This window comes from Pseudophryne corroboree, chromosome 4 (assembly GCF_028390025.1).
Source record: "Pseudophryne corroboree isolate aPseCor3 chromosome 4, aPseCor3.hap2, whole genome shotgun sequence".
In the NCBI taxonomy this organism is placed as follows: domain Eukaryota; kingdom Metazoa; phylum Chordata; class Amphibia; order Anura; family Myobatrachidae; genus Pseudophryne; species Pseudophryne corroboree.
In genome coordinates, this window is record NC_086447.1 from 800,048,781 (window position 1) to 800,075,081 (window position 26,301).

Genomic DNA, 26,301 nt, shown 5'->3' on the forward strand with positions numbered 1-26,301 from the left:
TGCACAACACAGCTAGTTCCCAGGAACAGAAGTCCTCCCCGGCCTCTGCAAAATCCACCGCATGATGCTGGGGCTCCCCTGACGGAGTCCGCTCCAGTGGGGCCACGTCTTTGACTTTTCAGCCACATCTGGGTTCACTCACAGGTGGATCCCTGGGCAATAGAAATTGTTTCCCAGGGATACAAGCTGGAATTCGAAGAGGTGCCTCCTCGCCGTTTTTTTCAAATCGGCGCTACCGACTTCTCCCATGGAAAGGGAGATAGTGTTCCATGCGATTCACAAATTGTGTCTTGAACAAGTGGTGGTCGAGGTTCCCCTGCTTCAAAGAGGGAAGGGGTACTACTCAACTCTGTTTGTGGTCCCGAAACCGGACGGTTCGGTCAGACCCATTTTGAATTTAAAATCCCTGAACCTTTACTTAAAACGGTTCAAATTCAAAATGGAATCGCTCAGAGCGGTCATCGCCAGCCTGGAAGGGGGGGATTTTATGGTATCTCTGGACATAAAGGATGCATACCTGCATGTTCCCATATATCCTCCTCATCAGGCGTACCTGAGATTTGCGGTACAGGATTGTCATTACCAATTTCAGACGTTGCCGTTTGGGCTTTCCACGGCCCCGAGAATTTTCACCAAGGTAATGGCGGAAATGATGGTGCTCCTGCGCAAGCAGGGTGTCACAATTATCCTGTACTTGGACGATCTCCTCATAAAAGCGAGATCACGGGAGAAGTTGCTGAACAGCGTATCACTTTCACTGAAGGTGTTACAGCGACACGGCTGGATTCTCAATATTCAAAGTCGCAGCTGAATCCTACGACTCGTCTGCCCTTCTTGGGCATGATTTGGACACAGACCAGAAAAGGGTTTTTCTTCCGATAGAAAAAGCGCAAGAACTCATGACTCTAGTCAAGAACCAGTTGAAGCTAAAACTGTTAGGGTCTCCTGCCCTGTGCTGCCACGTCGTCATGGCAACCGGGAGACAAGTGCTAGTGGAGTAACCTGAGCGCAGCTGATACTCCGGTTCGGGTCTTTTGCTGTGCAGTGGTTATAGGCTCTGTGCACGGCAGGGGATCCGGTGCTGGTTTTTGTGCTCACAGTCTGTGAGGTCTGAGTGGGGCGTGGACAGCACCTGCTTTATAAGGCCTCTTTTCAGGGTAAGCAGATGCTGCTGAATCTTTGTTGGTTAGTCAGTTCATGAAAGTTAGCCAGTACTGTGTAGCTTTGTATTTGTTTGTTGCTTACTGCAAATAGGCCTGGGGATTTGGTATTACACTCTGCCAATCCAGACCTAGCAGTAAGACTGGAGTCAGTCGTTTAGCTTGCTGGGGTTCTGTTACTACTCTGTGAACTTAGCAAGTTTGCGGCTGTATTCTAAGACTTGCCTGTCTAATCCTGTCTCACTGTGCTAGGTGTCAGGGGCCAGTTTAGTGGCAGTAAACTAAAACCTGTGCACTGCAAGTGAGAATTAGGATTGTGGGGACTCTCCTTGTGTCTATCATTCCATCTCTGACCAAGGAGTTTACTGCCACACCCGTTGGTAACCCTTTAGGGTTTTGCTGTTGCCCTTAGCAACAGCATTTCGGGTTCTCTACGTATTAAAACACAACATCTTGCTTTTTCCATCTTAGCAGTTCTAATACAAGGGAGATACCCAGTTCCTTAGCCTCTGGGCTTCTCTGTTCACTTTGTGTGTATTTTGTTACCCTATCACCTTCTGTGTACGTTATGTCATATTCCCCAGTTTGTCTGTGAGTCCATTTGTTTTGCATAACAGTTCAAACACCAGTACATTCCTGCAGACACTGGAGTGCATAACAGTTCTGACACCAGTACTTTCCTGCAGGCACTGGTGTGCATAACATATTCAGCAGCCTAATACTCCTGTTGAAATTTTGTGGGAATATGGAGCATACCCCTCAAAATACGTTGCAACAGGTGGTCGATCAGGTGCAGGTCCTGACTCGACAATTTACTGATTTGTCCATTAAAATGCACACCTCCCAGGCTGCTGGCAGAGCTCCCGCAGCAGCAGCACCTGCAGGGGTTAAGGAGCTGAAAGTAAATCTCCCGGATCGTTTTTCTGGAGATCGCTCGCAGTTCTTTTGTTTCAAGGAGAGCTGCAAGCTATACTTCCGGCTTAGGCCTCAGTCTTCTGGGTCGGAGATTCAGCGGGTGGGCATAGTGATTTCCTTGCTACAAGGAGACCCACAGGTCTGGGCATATGGGTTGCAGCCTGACTGTCCGTCGCTTAAAAGTGTTGATGCTTTTTTTTACGGCACTGGGCATGTTGTATGATGACCCTGACAAGACGGCCTCAGCCGAGGCTCAGATTTCGATCCTTAAGCAAGGGCGAAGGCCAGTTGAGGTTTACTGTACGGAGTTTCGGAGGTTGGCCCATGATACCCAGTGGAATGACCCAGCCCTGAGACACCAGTACCGAAGAGGTCTTTCTAACCAGATAAAGGACCAACTGGTACAATATCCCTTGCCTGATAGCTTGGATCAGCTCATGCAGTTATCCATCCGGGTGGATAGACGGCTGAGAGAGCGTAGGCTTGAAAGGGAGACTGAGATTTCCTTCCTTCCCAAGGGAACCTCAGACTCTGAGGAATTTTCTGAGGAGCCTATGCAGATTGGGGCTACCCGCCTCTCCTCGCGTGAGAAGACGCGGAGGAGACAGCAGGGGTTGTGTTTGTACTGTGGGAATAAAGGTCATGTGGTAGTATCATGCCCAGAAAAGCCGGAAAACTTCAGGGCCTGAGGGTGATGGGAAATATCCTGTCAGGCCAGAAGTCAGAATTTCCCAAGAAGACTTTTATCATTCCGGTGACCTTGAAGATCCTCGGTCAAACTGTCAAGACTGAGGCCTTTGTGGACAGTGGGGCCGACGGGGTTTTTATGGACCGCCAATTCGCCCTGAAACACTCTGTTCCCTTAGTACCCTTGGCAACGGAAATTGAGATTTGTGGGTTAAACGGGGAACCATTATCCCAAGGTAAAATTACCTCTTGCACTAGCCAGATTTCTTTGTTTATTGGAGCCACACACTCTGAAAAATTGTCCTTTTATGTGACTGTCTGTACTTTTGCCCCATTGGTGTTGGGGTTACCCTGGTTAAGGGCCCACAATCCTCAATTTGACTGGGTCTCTGGGGAGATTCTTAGTTGGGGTACTGATTGTTTCAGGAGTTGCTTGAGCCTTCCAGTCAGGCTCTCGCAGCTAAGTTTGCCAGGATTGCCAGGGTGTTATGCAGATTTTGCGGACGTGTTCTCCAAAAAAGTTGCAGAGGTACTACCTCCCCATCGCCCCTATGACTGTGCCATTGATTTGTTGCCAAATGCTAAGCTTCCCAAGAGCAGGTTGTACTCCCTGTCACGTCCTGAGACTCAGGCTATGGCAGAGTACATTCAGGAGAACTTGGCTAAGGGATTTATCAGACCTTCACAGTCTCCAGTTGGGTCGGGGTTCTTCTTCGTGGGTAAAAAGGACGGTTCGTTGCGACCCTGCATCGACTTCAGGGAATTGAACCGTATCACGATTAAAAACTCATACCCACTGCCTCTCATTTCGGTCTTGTTTGACCAGCTTCGTACTGCCACCATTTTTTCTAAGATTGACCTACGCGGTGCGTACAATCTAATCCGAATAAGAGAGGGGGATGAATGGAAGACTGCCTTTAATACCCACTCAGGGCATTATGAATATTTGGTGATGCCTTTTGGGCTCTGTAATGCCCCGGCAGTCTTCCAGGATTTCAATAATGATGTGCTTAGGGAATATTTGGATAGATTCTTAGTTGTATACTTAGATGACATCCTAATCTTCTCCCATTCCCTGGAGGAACATCGGAAGCATGTACGCTTAGTCCTCCAGAAACTCAGAGACCACCGGCTTGGGGCGAAGCTGGAGAAGTGCGAATTTGAAGTTCAGCAAATCGCATTTCTAGGATATATTATCTCCCCAGAAGGTTTCCAAATGGAGGGTTCCAAGGTACAGGCAGTCCTGGATTGGGTGCAGCCCACTAGTTTGAAGGCGCTTCAGCGTTTCCTGGGCTTTGCGAATTTTTATAGACGATTTATCGCTGGATTTTCGTCTATAGTGGCGCCCTTGGTGGCACTCACTAAGAAAGGGGCGGATGTTGCTCACTGGTCTTGTGAGGCTAAAGCGGCTTTTGCCCGTCTCAAAAGGGCATTTGTTTCGGCCAAGGTGCTGCGACACCCAGATCCAGAGCGTCCTTTTGTGGTGGAGGTGGATGCCTCTGAGATGGGTATTGGGGCAGTGCTTTCTCAGATGGGAGTGTCTGATAATCGCCTTCATCCCTGTGCTTACTTTTCCCGTAAATTTTCGCCTGCCGAGATGAATTATGACGTGGGTAACCGGGAATTGTTGGCTATTAAGGATGCACTCGAGGAGTGGAGACACTGGCTTGAGGGGGCTAAGTTTGTGGTCTCAATTCTCACTGACCATAAGAATCTGGCATATTTAGAGTCAGCGAAGCGTCTCAATGCCAGGCAGGCACGATGGGCTTTGTTTTTTGCTCGCTTTAATTTTTTGATAACATATCGCCCTGGGTCAAAAAACATCAAGGCTGATGCGCTCTCGCGGAGTTTTGCTCCAATCCAGGAGACCACCGAGGAGCCGTTGCCCATTGTTTCCCCATCATGTATTAAAGTGGGCATTACCCAGGACCTCTTATCATTAGTCCTTAGAGCACAGGAGCAGGCTCCTCCAGACCTTCCGGTAGGTCTTTTGTTTGTGCCTCCTAGGTTAAGACAGCGAGTGTTCCTGGAATTCCATGCCAAGAAGTCGGCAGGTCACCCGGGTATTGCCAGAACTCGGGAGTTGCTATCTAGGGCGGTGTGGTGGCCCTCGGTGGCTAAGGATGTGGATCAGTGGGTTCGGGCATGTGACATCTGTGCCCGAAATAAGACTCCTAGAGGGGTTCCTGTTGGCCCATTACATCCACTCTCTATCCCATCTAAGCCATGGACCCACATTTCAATGGATTTTGTGGTGGACTTGCCCAAATCCTCGGGGATGACAGCCATCTGGGTTGTCGTTGACAGGTTTTCGAAGATGGCGCACTTCGTTCCACTGGTTGGGCTGCCATCAGCCAGACGCCTGTCTGAATTATTTATGCTGCATGTTGTGCGTCTCCACGGGTTGCCACTTGATGTGGTCTCTGACCGCGGATCCCAGTTTGTGGCCAAATTCTGGAGGGCATTTTGTTCCGATCTCCAGATTTCTGTCAGCTTGTCGTCAGGCTACCATCCGCAGTCTAATGGGCAGACTGAAAGGGTGAACCAGTCCTTGGAGCAGTTCCTCAGGTGTTATGTCTCCAAGTGTCAGACTGACTGGGTTGCTCATCTGTCCATGGCGGAGTTTGCCTATAACAACGCGGCTCACTCTGCTACAGGGATCTCTCCCTTCCTTTGTGTGTATGGGCATCATCCTAAGGCCAATTCTTTTGACCCCCTGGACTCCACGCCTGGTGGTTCCTCTGTGGTTTCGGTCCTTAGAGGTATTTGGCGGAAAGTGAAGAAAGCCCTTGTGTCTGTGTCATTAGTGACCAAAAGGGTTTTTGATAAGCGGAAAAGACCCTGCAGCTTCAAATTAGGAGACTTCGTCTGGTTGTCTACCAAGAATTTGAAGTTGAGACAGCCATCTCATAAGTTAGGGCCCCGGTTCATCGGCCCTTATAAGATCACCAGGGTTATCAATCCGGTGGAATTTCAGTTAGATCTGCCCCGTTCTTTGGGTATCAATAAAACATTTCATTGTTCCCTTTTAAAACGGGTGATTAGTAATCCTTCTTCCAGTGGAAGACCTTCCCCTCTTCTGATACGTGGCCAGAGGGAGTTTGTTGTTGAAAGGATTCTTGACTCCAAGGTGGTTCGGGGTCGGCTGTCATTTTTGGTGCACTGGAAGGGGTATGGCCCGGAGGAGCGGTCGTGGGTGCGCAGTTGTGATCTTCATGCCCCCAGACTGATACGCTCTTTCTTCTCGCAGTTCCCCGATAAACCCGGTGGTAGGGGTTCTTTGACCCCTCGTCAGAGGGGGGGTACTGTTAGGGTCTCCTGCCCTGTGCTGCCACGTCGTCATGGCAACCGGGAGACAAGTGCTAGTGGAGTAACCTGAGCGCAGCTGATACTCCGGTTCGGGTCTTTTGCTGTGCAGTGGTTATAGGCTCTGTGCACGGCAGGGGATCCGGTGCTGGTTTTTGTGCTCACAGTCTGTGAGGTCTGAGTGGGGCGTGGACAGCACCTGCTTTATAAGGCCTCTTTTCAGGGTAAGCAGATGCTGCTGAATCTTTGTTGGTTAGTCAGTTCATGAAAGTTAGCCAGTACTGTGTAGCTTTGTATTTGTTTGTTGCTTACTGCAAATAGGCCTGGGGATTTGGTATTACACTCTGCCAATCCAGACCTAGCAGTAAGACTGGAGTCAGTCGTTTAGCTTGCTGGGGTTCTGTTACTACTCTGTGAACTTAGCAAGTTTGCGGCTGTATTCTAAGACTTGCCTGTCTAATCCTGTCTCACTGTGCTAGGTGTCAGGGGCCAGTTTAGTGGCAGTAAACTAAAACCTGTGCACTGCAAGTGAGAATTAGGATTGTGGGGACTCTCCTTGTGTCTATCATTCCATCTCTGACCAAGGAGTTTACTGCCACACCCGTTGGTAACCCTTTAGGGTTTTGCTGTTGCCCTTAGCAACAGCATTTCGGGTTCTCTACGTATTAAAACACAACATCTTGCTTTTTCCATCTTAGCAGTTCTAATACAAGGGAGATACCCAGTTCCTTAGCCTCTGGGCTTCTCTGTTCACTTTGTGTGTATTTTGTTACCCTATCACCTTCTGTGTACGTTATGTCATATTCCCCAGTTTGTCTGTGAGTCCATTTGTTTTGCATAACAGTTCAAACACCAGTACATTCCTGCAGACACTGGAGTGCATAACAGTTCTGACACCAGTACTTTCCTGCAGGCACTGGTGTGCATAACAAAAACAAGTGTCAGTACATCATTGCACTCAAGTCCTGGGAAAAATGGTGGCGACGTACGAAGCCATTCCCTTCGGCAGGTTCCATGCAAGGACTTTCCAATGAGACCTATTGGACAAATGGTCCGGTTCACATCTGCAAATGCGTCAGCGGACCACCCTGTCCCCCAGGGCCAGGGTATCTCTCCTGTGGTGGCTGCAGAGTGCTCACCTTCTAGAGGGCAGCAGGTTCGGCATTCAGGATTGGATCCTGGTGACCACGGACGCGAGCCTCCGAGGTTGGGGAGCAGTCACACAGGGAAGAAATTTCCAAGGCCTTTGGTCAAGTCAAGAGACTTGTCTTCACATCAACATCCTGGAACTAAGGGCCGTATACAACGCTCTACGTCAAGCGGAGACCTTACTTCGCGACCGACCAGTTCTGATCCAGTCAGACAACGTCACCACAGTAGCTAATGTAAACCGCCAGGGCGGCACAAGGAGCAGAGTGGCGATGGCGGAAGCCACCAGAATTCTTCGCTGGGCGGAGAATCATGTAAGCGCACTGTCAGCAGTGTTCATTCCGGGAGTGGACAACTGGGAAGCAGACTTCCTCAGCAGACATGACCTGCATCCGGGAGAGTGGGGACTTCATCAGGAAGTCTTCGCACAGATTGCAAGTCGGTGGGGACTGCCCCAAATAGACATGATGGCGTCCCGTCTCAACAAAAAGCTACAAAGGTATTGCGCCAGGTCAAGAGATCCTCAGGCGGTAGCTGTGGACACCCTATTGAGACCGTGGGTGTTCCAGTCGGTCTATGTATTTCCTCCTCTTCCTCTCATACCCAAGGTGTTGAGAATAATAAGAAAAAGAGGAGTGAAAACAATACTCATTGTTCCGGATTGGCCACGAAGGACCCGGTATCCGGATCTGCAGGAAATGCTCACAGAAGATCCGTGGCCTCTTCCTCTAAGACAGGACCTGTTGCAACAGGGTCCCTGTCTGTTCCAAGACTTACCGCGGCTGCGTTTCACGGCATGGCGGTTGAACGCCGGATCCTAGGTATTCCGGATGAGGTAATTCCTACGCTAAAAAAGGCTAGGAAGGACGTGACATCTAAACATTATCACCGAATATGGCGAAAATATGTTTCTTGGTGTGAGGCCAGGAATGCTCCTACGGAAGAATTCCATCTAGGCCGTTTTCTTCACTTCCTACAAACTGGAGTGAATTTGGGCCTAAAATTAGGCTCCATTAAAGTTCAGATTTCGGCCTTATCCATTTTCTTTCAAAAGGAATTGGCCTCTCTATCTGAAGTACAGACTTTTGTGAAGGGAGTACTGCATATTCAGCCTCCTTTTGTACCTCCGGTGGCGCCTTGGGACCTTAACGTGGTGTTAAGTTTCCTTAAGTCACATTGGTTTGAACCACTTAGAACAGTGGAGTTGAAATATCTCACTTGGAAGGTGGTCATGTTGTTAGCCTTGGCTTCGGCTAGGCGAGTTTCGGAATTAGCGGCTTTATCACATAAAAGCCCCTATCTGGTTTTCCATATGGATAGAGCGGAATTGCGGACCCGTCCTCAATTCCTACCTAAGGTGGTCTCATCCTTTCATATGAACCAACCTATTGTCGTGCCTGTGGCTACACGTGACTTGGAGGATTCCGAGTCCCTTGATGTGGTCAGGGCTTTAAAATTTACGTGGCCAGAACGGCTAGGATCAGAAAAACAGAAGCACTGTTTGTCCTGTATGCAGCCAACAAGGTCGGCGGCCCTGCTTCAAAGCAGACTATTGCTCGCTGGATCTGTAACAGGATTCAGCAGGCGCATTCTACGGCAGTATTGCCGTTACCAAAATCGGTTAAGGCCCATTCCACTAGGAAGGTAGGCTCGTCTTGGGCGGCTGCCCGAGGGATCTCGGCACTACTGTTTGCTCAATCGGTGCTGCAGAGTCATCCGCACTCTCCCGCCCGTTTGGGAGCTTTGGTATAATCCCCATGGTCCTTACGGAGTCCCAGCATGCTCTAGGACGTTAGAGAAAATAAGATTTTAAACCTACCGGTAAATCTTTTTCTCGTAGTCCGTAGAGGATGCTGGGCGCCCGTCCCAAGTGCGGACTTCTTCTGCAAGACTTGTATATAGTTTTGCTTACATAAGGGTTATGTTATAGTTTTCATCGGTATTGGACTGATGCTATGTTGTTTTCATACTGTTATCTGGTTAGTATATCACAAGTTATATGGTGTGATTGGTGTGGCTGGTATGAATCTTGCCCTTGGATTAACAAAAATCCTTTCCTCGTACTGTCCGTCTCCTCTGGGCACAGTTTCTCTAACTGAGGTCTGGAGGAGGGGCATAGAGGGAGGAGCCAGTGCACACCCAGATCCAAAGTCTCTCTTAAAGTGCCCATGTCTCCTGCGGAGCCCGTCTATCCCCATGGTCCTTACGGAGTCCCAGCATCCTCTACGGACTACGAGAAAAAGATTTACCGGTAGGTTTAAAATCTTATTTTTTTCCTTTTAGCTAAGCGTACTACACAGTATTTTTGCTCAGATACTGCCCAATTTACAATAATATAGAGAAAATTGATGCCCATTTTTTAGTCTTATTTATTTATTTATTTATTTATTTGCTGCCACTAGTATTTTTTTAATAAAATGTACATTTTTTTTTTTTACATTAAATGAGCCGCATTTATCTATTTATTTATTTTACTCCTCAAAACGGACATTGTTTTTTTTTTTCTGAATATATTGTTATTTGCAATCAGCATTGTTAGTACAGGTTGACCTGTATTGTGGAAAAGTATACAGCCACTTATGTGAATTCTCTACTGTGTTTGAAGATTAAATTAATTACGTTTTTTTTTTTCATTCTATCTTGGTTGTTGCATTTGGAGTTTATGGTTCCAGGTTAGCCATTCCCAAACAGGAATGCAGGATGAGTCTACAGCCTGGCTGCAATGATATTGGTGTGATGGTTGTCCTGGCACCTACTGAGTGCTTTCCTGTTCGGTTAAGTGTACTTTGCCAAGAGCCACACGCAAATAAATATTGTGGCTTCAGTTGTGTATAATTAACATTTTGTTTAGTTTTGCTACTTGCTACTCACAGCCTACTTTCTATGTGAGATGTTCATTGTAAGACATTCCTCCCAACCCTCCTGATTTGTGTGCTCTGTTTAGCCGCCCTGTTTGGTACAGCTCTGTCCCATGTATCAAAAAGTTGTGATAACTCTCTAAAGGGCCCTACACATTTGACGATCCGCCGCCGAGCTGCCCGACGGCGGATACAGCCGATGGGCGAACCGGCGGCGGGGGGGCAATGACGGGGGGAGTGAAGTTAAGTGTAGGCAAATATGGACAAGATCGTGCATATTGGCCTGCATGCACAGCCGATGGGGCACCAGCGATGAACAAGTGCGGGGACGCGCATCGTTCATCGCTGTTGCCTCCACACTGCACAATATGAACGTTATCTCGTTCATTAATGAATGAGATCGTTCATATCTTGCAGTCAGATCGCCCAGTGTGTAAGGCCTATTATTCACTACAGGGGGTATATTTAATTAAGTCAGTAGTGTCACTAGGGGGGGGGTTTGGGCCGTACCGGTGTGTCACCTGCCGGCTCCCGCTCAGTCACAGGAGGCGGATGCGGCACTGTAACATTATGTGCAGCAACCCAGCTCCTGTCACCGTGTAGAAGCCAGCACTGCAGACACAGCAGTCTCTGGGGGCAGCCCACATCTCCCGGACCCCCGAAGTGACGAAAACGGGGGTTTGGTCGGGGCGCCTGTCCCACAAAGAGCAGGTTTTAAGAAGTGGTGGTATCAGTGACACTCTAGGTATTATCTTCTAGAAGGTGCTAGATAAATGGTAAGTAGAGTCTGGTTGCTATGGGCAACATCTCCACATCAATAAACCCACACTTTAGTAAATATACCCCCTGTTCTTCATCTTCACCAATTGCTGGGGTGAATACAAATGAATGGTTGTTAGGCGGAAATGTGAGGGAGGTAAGGGTTAACTCACTCATCATGATGTGTCCATTCCTCCTTTCATGATTTCCGGCACTCCAAATTTGGGAAATACACCATGAAGCTCTTTCGGCAGACAGGGTCTACTTATGGGGTATAATGACACTTTGCTTCAGATCAGATCAGCTAAGCTACATCCACTGTAACTGAACTACTTTGTGAAATGACCTTGAACATTTCCTTTCTTCACTAATAAATTTCACCTTAAAAATAGTAACTGTGGTGGTAGTTTATTGCTTCAATGCAGGAATGTCTTGAATATGTAGAAAATCCCCACTACTAAATATACAGTAATACATTAAGGAAACAGCAGTCATGCAGCTACCAGCAGATTCTACAGTAGTTCCACTGTTTTGACAACTGCTTTTAAATTGTTTCCGACAGTATATTTAATGGGTTTTCTAATGCAGGATCAAGTATTGTGCTAGAAAATAATTTCTGAGCTACCATTATTAACCTACATGTAGTCACAAACTTGCTCCAGATGTGGGAATAAAACAAGCAGCTAAACTGATCAGAATTCAGTTGGGACGTTTTGGATTTTTGATGGTCAATTGGCTGCATTCTAAGTAATGTTGGCTCAGTGCTCAAAATGGCCGCCTCACTATGTGGGAGATGTATCAAAGCTGCTAAAGAGGACAGGTGGAGCAACTAGCAACTAGAATATAGCTATCATTTTATTGAATGTACATGATAAAAAAATATTTAGAAGCTATGGACAATTTCTCCACTTCAGAAGGTTTGGAACATCTCACCCTGTATTTTGAATGGGTTTCTTAAGGTATATCCGCATGAGTTTTTTCTCTAATTGCATACTAAAGGAAACAAAACTGACAGGTTGCTAGTATGGCATAGAGACCTACTGATCTCCCCATTCTCTGCACAGGCAGCAGTGATATTCGTGGTCAGTTATGGCCTGTAAAGGGTGACGCAATCATTGTTTCTTTAGCTCCAAGCTACATTTTTCCCCTCTGTCTGTGTAGACAACATAAGCAGGACGGCATAGTACTTAAAGGACCAATGCCAGTATGTGTCCTGATGTGAGACCTCTTGTGTGAACATGCCCTAAGAATAACAAACAAAGGAAGTAACATTAGACATGCAACATAAGAAAGTGAATTATATGGTAAAATTACACATTACTGAGGCATACATGTTATTTTTAACCCAGCGTCAGTACGGTAGAAAATTGTTACACCGGCAGTCAGGTGGGTCAAAATTACCCTGAAATATTTAACCACACATTATTTTTTTCAAAGATTTGTAAATCCATCGGTATATTTTCGTTAAAAGACTCATAAAAAAAGTTATTTATGTGAAATAAAAGATCTTAGAAGTGAAAACTGGCCTGGTCATAATGACCCAACCTGGCTGACGCCGGGTTAATATATAATCCCAGTGTGTTTTACATAATCAGTCTGATTCATAGTCTATTATTAAGTATTTATTCCTTAGTCCATACAACTAAATATGTTTCTTTCCTCATTTTTAGATCGACTTGGAACCGGAAGGAAGAGTGTATGTAGTGATAGATCTTTCTGGCTCTTCCGGTGAAGGTAAGCAACTTTCCTCTATATTCAGTCATTTATCTAAGAAAGATACAGCTTCGGTAAACCGTAAACAGGTCCTTATGGTTGGTAATTAGTCAGTGTGGCCAACTCAACATACTTTTTTATTTGCTTGATCACCCACACAAAGTTGCCAACTTTTCTTTCTTTTAATTTCCGTTCTCAACTACTTTTGATTTTCCATGGGAACTTGCAGCAGATCTTTAGCCGCTTTGTTTTGGTATGCAGTTAACAAACCGCCCGTCGGGATCCCGGCTGTCTCAATACCGGCGCCGGGATCCCGACTGGGGGTACTATACTGCCGCTGGATTACCGGCGACATAGGTGGTTCCCCCTCTATGGGTGTCCGCGACACCCATAGAGGGAGAATAGAACCTGTGGCGAGCGAAGCCACCGAACCTGCAAGGGGCTTTGTAGCACTCGCCCCCCCTGCCGGCATTCTGCCAAACGGGATGCCGATGTCTGTATCCTGACATTCGGCATCCTGTGTGGCGGTATTATATACCGATCCCGTTGTTTTGATATAGACGCCAGACCTCATATTCCAATTGTTTAGTGAAGAATTGTTTCTTAAACAGGTTCTTTGAAATATACAGTACCCTCACACCCAAGTTTACTTTCTTAGTCAAAGTCGTACTCAATGCTCTTTTTTTTTTCCATACAGAAAGGTACTGGTACTTACTTAAAGTTGATACAAGATTTATTGTGGCTTTTTTTTCTTTGTCTTTACATTACAACTTAGTTTTGGACCTCAGCCTCCTTGTTATACGAAGCCTTGTAACGCCATACAACCCATGTGATATGTTGCATCTGCGGCACACAGTAAATGATCCGCGGTACAATGGTGTGACATATCACTACGGGTAGCAGTTGATTTACCGACGGACACAATACCAACGATCATAATTCAGACAGCCGTTGTCAAAACACCAGCACGGTCAAAATACCGACGTTCATTATGCAGACATGTTCAAAATGCCGAAATAGATTAACGACATTTGAAATGCCAACATGCGTTTTTAAGGAATTTTTGCCCCAAAACAGACTTGTTCATACTTTACCATTCCAGTGGACCTGGTGGGGGAACATAATAGTGCCCGAAGCATGGTGAGCACAGCTGGACACTTAGACGGAGTCCATGTTTTTCCATGTTGACATTGACATAAAACCCCCCAGAAAAACTCATGTTGGTTTTTCGACATGTCAGCATTTCAAATGACGGTATTCTGGCTGTGCCGGCATTTTGAACATGTCGGCATAATGAATGTCGGTATGTTGACTGTGTCTGTATTTTGACTGTAGGTCAGTGGCTATCGGGATTATGACCGTCGGTATTGTGTCCGTCAGTAAATCATACTGAACGCATCACTATATGTTGCAAGTGACAACAACGCGCCAGCCGTGAAATAATCCCAGTCGGATGATTCAGTGAACTATAACCAGAAACAACATATCTGGCTTACACACTATATGAAGTATATGATATATTGTTCTGACCCACTTTGGAATGATATAGCATGCAATATATATTAAGGCCCAAACACACTTGCCGATTTTGAGCTCAAAGTAGCTCACTTTTGGTGTTTTGAGCTACTTTGAGCTCAAACTCGTCCTGTGTGTATGGCTGGGTGATGAGCGGTGATGTGCGCTCCCGCATCATCCCTAACCGCCGCCGTCCGTCACGCTGTTTGAACAGCTGAGTGAAGTCTCCTACTGTGGAAAGTGCTTCCCCCACCCCCATGAATATCACTGGGTACAGGAAAAAACGCCCAGTGTGTATGCACCTGTATAGTGTGCACCAAGCTTTAGGGAAGATGTATCAAACCTTCTAATGTGGACAAGTTGAGGTGTTGGCCATAGCAACCAATGAGATTCTAGCTATACTTTTATAGACGGTAATAGATATATGATAGCTGAAATCTGGTTGGTTGCTATGAGCATTACCTCCACTTGGCCTCGAGAAGGTTTGATAAATCTTTCCCTTAGAACAAAGAAACTCAGGTCATTAGGGGTTCCTCCTGAGAACGTGGGATTCCCGGAACTTATCACGTCATTGTCCTTCAGGCTCAAATTATTTGTAAGATATTTGTGTTTGATTGTTATTGCAGTATCTGATTTGGATATGAGTGGTGTAGCACATAATAAGAGAAAACAATTGTTATGTAATCTGGTTGATTCACGGCATCCATCTGTTGTGGGAATGTTTGTGCCAGCTCACTGACTTTCCTAAACTGGTGTACTGTACTTCGCAATGCTCTCCCAGACTCTGGTGTGACTTTTTTTTTATACCCCTGGTTTAATATTGTGTGAAGTTGTTACCAAACAGTTAATAGTAAGTAATCTCCACTTGCTTGAATGGGCCTCATTTCTTAATGGGGACAGCCAGTGTTTATGGATGTCTGCTTCGCTGCCCATTTTCGCAGCTTTATGCCATGGTGCTGAATAATTCCGGCTGTTTCTAGGCATCGCTAGCAGTGCTAAGCCTCTCTGCGGCTTTGTAGAAACCGTCTTAGAAAAGCACAACCCTAAAACCTGGCCAAACTCCAATTTTAGTTCCTCAAAGTTATTAATAGGAGTAACTTGCAAGTTAGAATGAACGACTTGCTGAGATTTTCTGACTCCTACCCAAAAAAATAATCTTCAGAGTAGCTGATAAATTGGATAATAGAAACGCTACATTATTTCATTTGCTTGTTTAAACCCAGGCGATGCAAGTCGCCCACAGTGAGTTACCCGCCTATCCCCACAAAGTTTCCAGTATAATGTAAAAGAGAATACAACACGTCTCTCATCTGTTTTTCTGTAGGTAAACTTGTGTGGTCGACTAAGTAATGACCAGCCTTTGTTGGCACCTACTACCATTTACAAGTAATATCACATACTGTACGCACATAGGGCCTAATTCAGACCTGATCGAAGCAGCAAATTAGATAGCAGATGGACAAAACCATGTGCACTGCATGGTTGGGGGGGGGGGGGGGGGGGCAAATATAACGTGCAGAGAGTGTTAGATTTGGGTGGGTTATTTTATTTCTGTGCAGGGTAAATACTGGCTGCTTTATTTTTACACTGCAATTAGATTTCACTTTGAACGCACCCCACCCAAATCTAACTCTCTCTGCACATGTTATATCTGCCCCCCCTGCAGTGCACATGGTTTTGCCCATCTGCTAACACAGTTGCTGCTGCGATCAGGTCTGAATTCGGTACACAGAGCATAGGAGGGAATTGGATACAAAAGCTCCAGCCTGTCTCTGGGTGCTTGGCAGTGGTCAGCTTCAATAGTGATTCCGCTGAACCAGATTGTAGGTGGTGGAAAACTGGGGATGGACTAATAGCTCGTGGTCGCCCTCCACCCCCTTCTAGGATGGATGAGATGCGGTGGCTTTAGAATTTTTGAAAAAAATATATATATATATATATATATATATATTTTCTCTCCTTGACTACTGCAACTTCCTATCCGGCTTTCCCGTCACAAATTTATTTCCATTTCAGTTCATCTAAAATTCCAAACCCACTTATGAAATTCCCTGTCATGCCCAATCAGACTCTTCCAAAGCTTTCAAACCTTTAAAAACTTTTTGAAAACTTGTGTCCTTTTTTAGACCTAAATGTACTCTCTCACTTATATAACCTGAATTAATCCACCCTACGAGATCCAGTCAAATTGTTGATAGGTACACGGTTCAGTGTATCAACGGGCATTTTATGTCAGGCTCTAGTTTCTGACCCTTTAGTTATCTTTATCCATGCTGAGTATATCAGAGTGCTGAAATTTGTTTATTATAGCATGTGACCTTTTAATGCGAGGCCCAGCTCCCTAACGTCTGCCAAGAACCACCAACTTGCTGCCCTACATGTCAACGTCTATACCAAACTACGGGATCCGGTCTGAAGATCGACAGTGTCTAGGTCGACAATGTTTAGGTCGACAGTCACTAGGTCGACATGGATGGAAGGTCGACAGGGTTTCTAGGTCGACATGTGCTAGGTCGACAGGTCTAAAGGTCGACATGAGTTTTTCACATTTTATTTCTTTTTTTGAATTTTTTCATACTTAACGATCCACGTGGACTACGATTGGAACGGTAAAGTGTGCCGAGCGAAGCGGTAGCAGAGCGAAGGCACCATGCCCGAAGCATGGCGAGCGAAGCGGTGCACTAATTTGGGATCCCGGTCACTCTACGAAGAAAACGACACAAAAAATAAAATAAAATTCTCATGTCGACCTTTAGACCTGTCGACCTAGCACATGTCGACCTAGAAACCCTGTCGACCTTCCATCCATATCGACCTATAGTGGTCGACCTAAACATTGTCGACCTAGACACTGTCGATTTGATGAACCACACCCCCAAACTACACCAGAGCTGAACTGTTTGCGTAAATATCCACTGATGGTTGCAGTTTATAATGTCCAATGTCTGGTGAATGACGTTGTGGAGGGAGCAGCTCCCACTTTCAGTGTGGATGGGATACTTGAATCTCCATAATGTTGGTTGTCCATGGCAACTCTTTGGTAGCTGTAGTGATGGACACCAGTCGGCACTAAGACCAGATGCGGCCCTCCAAACTTTGTCCTACAGCTACCTCCCGCCCCAGCTCCTTCTTGATTGATGAAGCTTATGACACTTATTTATCATACATTGCTACATATAATTGTTTCTTTATTTGATTTATTGTATTGTTTTCATTTATGAACATTTATGGAGATTAAAGGGCGATTGAAGGTTTAGTATAAATACCCATCAATACATGTAACTTGGAAAGGGCTGGATGGGGTGTTTTATTAGAAGTCTTTAGTGGGAATAATATTGTAAAAGTTAGTAAATAGAGGTTAAAGCCTTTACGGAAATAATGTAAAGTCTTGTTGTTGATATGGAGATGAAGCAATCCTTTAAATGTGCTAAGTACAGTACAGTTAAATGGTCCAGGTTTATTAGAAGCGTCTGTGTAGTCCAGTGAAGGGCAGTGTATACATCAGTTAGGGGCTGATTTGGTTAGACCACCATTTAAGATTAGTAACGAATGATAACAAGAATCTGCCCCTTCATATTTTTTTTAATGTTTACAGGTAATTCATTTGTTTTCATAGATCATTTTTTTTAAAGTGTCTTGAAATGATTTCAGCTATATAGCACTTTTGTGGCCACACAGACCTCATTTGGCGTAATCCCAGTTACCTAATGGAACATCTGGCAGCTGCTGCGGTGGAGAAGGGAAAGATCAATGACAGTCGCCTGACAGTTTTGATCATACGAAAGCATGTGTTCCTTTTATATAGTTGAACAAGATTAATAATGCCACCTGGCTTCATATCATTTAATCAGGTACCTCCCTCTGTGTTTCAAATGTTACTGAACGTATTACAAAAGTGACTCAGAAAATCCAGGTTTATTCAACAATTTGTGTGTGATCTGGACATTGGGGAATTGCAGAGGAAATATATATAACCCAACTTTGTATTTGGTTCATGCACTGACTTATAAATCTCGACCCGTTAGCTAGTAGACTGCTAAATGCAAGTATCTGAGGCTGCTTTGGTTTACAACACACAATTATTCCGTGTAATTGTCCCATAATATCCGTATACTTGCTTTTAATTCTTCTTTGTTGCTGTGGGTTACATCTGGGGTGTATTGTCCATGTGGGGGGTCACATTGGACAGATACGTTTTTGTAGTGACCAGGCAGAATGACCATGTTTATTAAAAACAGCTTGAAAATCAGCCTTTGGTTTGCTCTATTCTACATTGCTTCTAATACCCCTTTCAGACATGCTCTAAATTCCCGGGTTTTTACACATGAACGCGCATCAACCCGGGAATTTGGTATGTCTGAAAGGCACCGACCCGGGAATGTGATCCGGGTCACCAACCCTGCAATTGACCTGGGTTTTTCCCGGGTTTGTCTACCCGGGTTGGCTTCCCGGGTTAAGTCTGAAAGGCGTGACCCGGGAATTTGCTCTATGGCTGCATGAAAAAGGTTTTCATTGGTCAGAAAGGGCCGCCTGATGCCTGCTGATGACCTAATCAGCAGCAGACGGAGGGGAACAGATGCCACAGCAGCCTGTCATTCCTGTAATGCGCCTGTCATTCTTAAAAAGTTTTTGTACTATACCATATATGTCCTCATAATTGGGAGGATCTCATTAAAGATGCAAAAGATGTGCACACACGTTTTACAAGTTGAAAAAAAAAACTTTTATTCTTTCTAAAATAAACATTTTTGGAAAAGAAAAACTGGTGTTCTATTTATTGGTATATAAATATGAAATAACTGTATTCCTAACATGGAATTTAATAGCCTGCCCTCCCCTTTGCATGACCTCATTATTATGTGCCTGCAAACCGTCCCCTTAAAATGATCACACTGCCTTAAAAACTGAAAAATCCAGCTTATGTCTGAAAGGGGCCAACCCGGGAATTTCCCGGGTCTGTGGTGTAGTATGAAAGGGGGTCTGAAGAAAAACCCGGGTTTTTGCTGGAGAGAAAATACCGGGACTTGAGCAGGGTAATTCTCGGGTCATATGTCTGAAAGGGGTATAAGCAAATACAGACGTCCATTGATTATATTAACCTCATTAACTTGTCAACAGCAACCAGCATATTTTTTATTTAATTTTTTTGTTAAGGTGTCGACCACTAAATGGAAGACCTGCCTGAAAGCTGTTTATTCCACCGTTCCCCGGATTGGGATTGTGTCACCCACATGGAGTTACACGTGTTAAAGTAAATCTTAGATATTTAGCAGCGGCACCTCATCTGACAAGATACAGTACGTTTATGCCGAGATAATTTTATGCCCCCCTCAGCTGAATAATCAAAGCACAGGTGATTAGACAGGGAAGCCATATCTGCTTTCAACTGCTGTAATTAGAATTTCACTAACCAATTGCAAGCCGCACTCGGCTGAATGGCTCTTTGATGTTCTAACATTGTGTTGGCTGTGTACATTTTATTAATCACTTTCAAGTGCTTGCAGCTCTTACAGAAAGAACACAGAAATATATTGTGTTTCCAATGTAAACTAATGATTTTTTTTTTTTTAGCACTGAATTTTAATGGCAAGATTTCAGGGAACTGTTCATTTTCTATCCAGCTGTGTCTTTCACACTTCACAAGTGCCAAAAATTGACCATTGTTTAACATTGCTTCCAAGTTTCCCCTATAATTTGTCGCCGTTTCACGTGATCCAGTTTCCACATCTCTACTTAGATACTTTTTCATGATTTTAGTTTGGTGAGAAATTAAGAATTGCAAATCCAGTATTACAGGGTGTTCGTATAAAAGGACATATGTGCTTTCAGCCTGATTCAGAGCGGCACACAAATGCTTTCGTAGCTGTAAAAAAGTACACATTGGCTGTGTGAAAATGTGTATTGAGACGCCTACTGGAGGCTTCTCTGTACTGGCCCCTGGCATCCATAGATGCGAACATCAGGCAAACATCGGTCAAACATCGACCTTCTGGCTGTTGGAAGTAAGATACCAGAACCATTGTAACTGTGATCTCAGTTGTAAGCTGTAGCACGCGAATGAAATGGTTGTGACACTCCTGCATTTCAGACGCCGCTCTCCCGTTACTGCCCACTAACGATCCATCACTGTCATTACTTTGCAAATAAATCCTCTCTGCAGGAATCGGCACAAGACCATTGCGGCACAATTTATAAATGTTATGCATGTACTCCGGCAAAGAAACACTTCACTGCGCACTAATCAGCATTGCGTCAATCTTTGAATCAGGCCTTTATTCTCACCAATTGTCATTTAGCTAGTCCCTGCGTCTGTACCCTCTCTCATCTGTCCCAGGCAGATACAGTACAGGGCAGGCGCCCATACCTCTCTCGGCCACACCTTGATGGCCGTGTCCTTCAGTATGTGGCTCTGTCTGATCTCACAGCAGCCCATTATCCCTGGCCCAGGAGAATGTTACGCAGAAAGTGTGTACTGACAGCCGAGCCACATAACATGTTTTTGTACTTTATCATTTCTCTATCGTCCTAGTGGATGCTGGGGTTCCTGAAAGGACCATGGGGGATAGCGGCTCCGCAGGAGACAGGGCACAAAAGTAAAGCTTTCCGATCAGGTGGTGTGCACTGGCTCCTCCCCCTATGACCCTCCTCCAAGCCAGTTAGATTTTTGTGCCCGGCCGAGAAGGGTGCAATCTAGGTGGCTCTCCTAAAGAGCTGCTTAGAAAAGTTTAGTTTAGGTTTTTTATTTTACAGTGAGCCCTGCTGGCAACAGGATCACTGCAACGAGGGACTTAGGGGAGAAGAAGTGAACTCACCTGCGTGCAGGATGGATTGGCTTCTTGGCTACTGGACATCAGCTCCAGAGGGACGATCACAGGTACAGCCTGGATGGTCACCGGAGCCTTGCCGCCGGCCCCCTTGCAGATGCTGAAGTAAGAAGAGGTCCAGAATCGGCGGCAGAAGACTCCTCAGTCTTCTAAAGGTAGCGCACAGCACTGCAGCTGTGCGCCATTTACCTCTCAGCACACTTCACACGGCAGTCACTGAGGGTGCAGGGCGCTGGGAGGGGGGCGCCCTGGGAGGCAAATGAATACCTATTTTGGCTAAAAATACCTCACATATAGCCTCCGGAGGCTATATGGAGATATTTAACCCCTGCCAGAATCCGTTAAGAGCGGGAGACGAGGCCGCCGAAAAAGGGGCGGGGCCTATCTCCTCAGCACACAGCGCCATTTTCCCTCACAGAAAGGCTGGAGGGAAGGCTCCCAGGCTCTCCCCTGCACTGCACTACAGAAACAGGGTTAAAACAGAGAGGGGGGGCACTAATTTGGCGTTAGAAATATATAAAAAAGATGCTATAAGGGAAAACACTTATATAAGGTTGTCCCTATATAATTATAGCGTTTTTGGTGTGTGCTGGTAAACTCTCCCTCTGTCTCTCCAAAGGGCTAGTGGGTCCTGTCCTCTATCAGAGCATTCCCTGTGTGTGTACTGTGTGTCGGTACGTGTGTGTCGACATGTATGAGGACGATGTTGGTGAGGAGGCGGAGCAATTGCCTGTAATGGTGATGTCACTCTCTAGGGAGTCGACACCGGAATGGATGGCTTATTTAGGGAATTACGTGATAATGTCAACACGCTGCAAGGTCGGTTGACGACATGAGACGGCCGACAAACAATTAGTACCGGTCCAGACGTCTCAAAAACACCGTCAGGGGTTTTAAAACGCCCGTTTACTTTAGTCGGTCGACACAGACACAGACAGGGACACTGAATCCAGTGTCGACGGTGAATAAACAAACGTATTCCTTATTAGGGCCACACGTTAAAGGCAATGAAGGAGGTGTTACATATTTCTGATACTACAAGTACCACAAAAGAGGGTATTATGTGGGATGTGAAAAAACTACCGTAGTTTTTCCTGAATCAGATAAATTAAATAAAGTGTGTGATGATGCGTGGGTTCCCCCCGATAGAAAATTATGGGCGGTATACCCTTTCCCGCCAGAAGTTAGGGCGCGTTGGGAAACACCCCTTAGGGTGGATAAGGCGCTCACACGCTTATCAAAACAAGTGGCGGTACCGTCTATAGATAGGGCCGTCCTCAAGGACCAGCTGACAGGAGGCTGGAAAATATCATAAAAAGTATATACACACATACTGGTGTTATACTGCGACCAGCGATCGCCTCAGCCTGGATGTGCAGAGCTGGGGTGGCTTGGTCGGATTCCCTGACTAAAAATATTGATACCCTTGACAGGGACAGTATTTTATTGACTATAGAGCATTTAAAGGATGCATTTCTATATATGCGAGATGCACAGAGGGATATTTGCACTCTGGCATCAAGAGTAAATGCGATGTCCATATCTGCCAGAAGATGTTATGGACACGACAGTGGTCAGGTGATGCAGATTCCAAACGGCACAAAGGTGTATTGCCGTATAAAGGAAGAGGAGTTATTTGGGGTCGGTCCATCGGACCTGGTGGCCACGGCAACTGCTGGAAAATCCGCCGTTTTTACCCTAAGTCACATCTCTGCAGAAAAAGACACCGTCTTTTCAGCCTCAGTCCTTTCGTCCCTATAAGATCATATCTGCCCAGGGATAGAGGAAAGGGAAGAAGACTGCAGCAGGCAGCCCATTCCCAGGAACAGAAGCGTTCCACCGCTTCTGACAAGTTCTCAGCATGGCGCTGAGACCGTACAGGACCCCTGGATCCTACAAGTAGTATCCCAGGGGTACAGATTGGAATGTCGAGACGTTTCCCCTTCGCAGGCTCCTGAAGTCTGTTTTTACCAAGGTCTCCCTCCGACAAGGAGGCAGTATGGGAAAAAATTCACAAGCTGTATTCCCAGCAGGTGATAATTAAATTACCCCTCCTACTACAAGAAAAGGGGTATTATTCCACACTATATTGTGGTACTGAAGCCAGAAGGCTAGGTGAGACTTATTCTAAAAAAAAAAAAAAAAAAAAAAAAAAAATTTTTGAACACTTACAAAGGTTCAAATCAAGATGGAGTCACTCAGAGCAGTGATAACGAACCAGGAAGAAGGGGACTATATAGTGTCCCGGGACATCAGGGATGCTTACCTCTATGTCCCAAATTTGCCCTTCTCACTAAGGGTACCTCAGGTTCGTGGTGCAGAACTGTCACTATCAGTTTCAGACGCTGCCGTTTGGATTGTCCACGGCACCCCGGGTCTTTACCAAGGTAATGGCCGAAATGATGATTCTTCTTCGAAGAAAAGGCGTCTTAATTATCCCTTACTTGGACGATCTCCTGATAAGGGCATAGTCCAGGGAACAGTTGGAGGTCGGAGTAGCACTATCTCGGATACTGCTACAACAGCACGGGTGGATTCTAAATATTCCAAAATCGCAGCTGATCCCGACGACACGTCTGCTGTGCCTAGGGATGATTCTGGACACAGTCCAGAAAAAGGTGTTTCTCCCGGAAGAGAAAGCCAGGGAGTTATCCGAGCTAGTCAGGAACCTCCTAAAAACAGTGCATCATTGCACAAGGGTCCTGGTAAAAATGGTGGCTTCCTACGAAGCAATTCCATTCGGCAGATTTCACGCAAGAACTTTTCAGTGGGATCTGCTGGACAAATGGTCCGGATCGCATCTTCAGATGCATCAGCGGATAACCCTATATCCAAGGACAAGGGTGTCTCTCCTGTGGTGGTTATAGAGTGCTCATCTTCTAGAGGGCCGCAGATTCGGCATTCAGGATTGGATGCTGGTGACCACGGAGCCCAGCCCGAGAGGCTGGGGAGCAGTCACACAAGGAAAAAATTTCCAGGGAGTGTGATCAAGTCTGGAGACTTTTCTCCACATAAATATACTGGAGCTAAGGGTAAATTTATAATGCTCTAAGCTTAGCAAGACCTCTGCTTCAAGGTCAGCCGGTATTGATCCAGTGGGAAAAACATCACGGCAGTCGCCCACGTAAACAGACAGGGCGACACAAGAAGCAGGAGGGCAATGGCAAAAACTGCAAGGACTTTTCGCTGGGCGGAAAATCATGTGATAGCACTGTCAGCAGTGTTTCATCCCGGGAATGGAAACTGGGAAGCAGACTTCCTCAGCAGGCACGACCTCCACCCGGGAGAGTGGAAACTTCATCGGGAAGTTTTTTCCACATGATTGTAAACCGTTGGGAAATACCAAAGGTGGACATGATGGCGTCCCGTCTGAACAAAAAACGGGACAGGTATTGCGCCAGGTCAAGAGACCCTCAGGCAATAGCTGTGGACGTTCTGGTAACACCGTGGGTGTACCAGTCGGTGTATGTGTTCCCTCCTCTGCTTCTCATACCTAAGGTGCTGAGAATTATAAGACGTAGAGGAGTAAGAACTATACTCATGGCTCCGGATTGGCCAAGAAGGACTTGGTACCCGGAACTTCAAGAGATGCTTACAGAGGTCTTATGGCCTCTGCCGCTAAGAAGGGACTTGCTTCAGCAAGTACCATGTCTGTTCCAAGACTTACCGCAGCTGCGTTTGTCGGCATGGCGGTGGAAAGCCGGATCCTAAGGGAAAAAGGCATTCCGGAAGAGGTCATTCCTACCCTGGTCAAAGCCAGAAAGGAGGTGACCGCACAACATTATCACCACATGTGGCGAAAATATGTTGCGTGGTGTGAGGCCAGGAAGGCCCCACAAAGAAATTTCAACTCGGTCGTTTCCTGCATTTCCTGCAAACAGGAGTGTCTATGGGCCTCAAATTGGGGTCCATTAAGGTTCAAATTTCGGCCCTGTCGATTTTCTTCCAGAAAAAATTGGCTTCAGTTCCTGAAGTCCAGAAGTTTGTCAAGGGAGTATTGCATATACAACCCCCTTTTGTGCCTCCAGTGGCACTGTGGGATCTCAACGTAGTTCTGGGATTCCTCAAATCACATTGGTTTAAAACATCTGTGGATTTGAAGCATCTCACATGGAAAGTGACCATGCTCTTGGCCCTGGCCTGGACCAGGCGAGTGTCAAATTGGTGGTTTTTTCTCAAAAAAGCCCATATCTGTTTGTCCATTCGGACAGGGCAGAGCTGCGGACTCGTCCCCAGTTCTCTCCCTAAGGTGGTGTCAGTGTTTCACCTGAACCAGCTTATTGTGGTGCCTTGCACCTACTAGGGACTTGGAGGACTCCAAGTTGCTAGATGTTGTCAGGGCCCTGAAAATATGTTCCAGGACGGCTGGAGTCAGGAAAACTGACTTGCTGTTATCCTGTATGCACCCAACAAACTGGGTGCTCTTGCTTCTAAGCAGACGATTGCTAGTTGGATGTGTAGTACAATTCAGCTTGCACATTCTGTGGCAGGCCTGCCACAGCCAAAATATGTAAATGCCCATTCCACAAGGAAGGTGGGCTCATCTTGGGCGGCTGCCCGAGGGGTCTCGGCTTTACAACCTTGCCGAGCAGCTACTTGGTCAGGGGCAAACACGTTTGCTAAATTCTACAAATTTGATACCCTGGCTAAGGAGGACCTGGAGTTCTCTCATTCGGTGCTGCAGAGTCTTCCGCACTCTCCCGCCCGTTTGGGAGCTTTGGTATAATCCCCATGGTCCTTTCAGGAACCCCAGCATCCACTAGGACGATAGAGAAAATAAGAATTTACTTACCGATAATTCTATTTCTCGGAGTCCGTAGTGGATGCTGGGCGCCCATCCCAAGTGCGGATTATCTGCAATACTTGTACATAGTTACAAAAATCGGGTTATTATTGTTGTGAGCCATCTTTTCAGAGGCTCCGCTGTTATCATACTGTTAACTGGGTTTAGATCACAAGTTGTACGGTGTGATTGGTGTGGCTGGTATGAGTCTTACCCGGGATTCAAAATTCCTCCCTTATTGTGTACGCTCGTCCGGGCACAGTACCTAACTGGCTTGGAGGAGGGTCATAGGGGGAGGAGCCAGTGCACACCACCTGATCGGAAAGCTTTACTTTTGTGCCCTGTCTCCTGCGGAGCCGCTATCCCCCATGGTCCTTTCAGGAACCCCAGCATCCACTACGGACTCCGAGAAATAGAATTATCGGTAAGTAAATTCTTATTTTTTTTTAACATATTGGTTGTTTGTAAATATGAAAAACTACACACAAGAAATATATTTATTGCTTTCATCCCAGTGCTATATGTATTTAGCTATGAATTATTGCAGCTCAGTAAGTACAATGAGGCTTTATTTGTCTGGATCATTAAGTACCTTTCTAAGCATGTATCTGATAGCTCTTTTTTTTTTAGCT

The 26,301-nt window shown here is 45.9% G+C and overlaps 1 protein-coding gene across 1 annotated transcript in view; it reads left to right on the forward strand.

Annotated features, from left to right (window-relative positions):
• The window catches only part of PRKCE (protein kinase C epsilon), a 707,603-nt gene that overhangs the window by 286,816 nt on the left and 394,486 nt on the right, over nucleotides 1–26,301 (forward strand). The window contains exon 2 of the mRNA XM_063918382.1: nucleotides 12,505–12,568. Within this exon, the coding sequence (XP_063774452.1) occupies nucleotides 12,505–12,568 (64 nt within the window). The remainder of the gene's footprint in view (nucleotides 1–12,504; nucleotides 12,569–26,301) is intronic.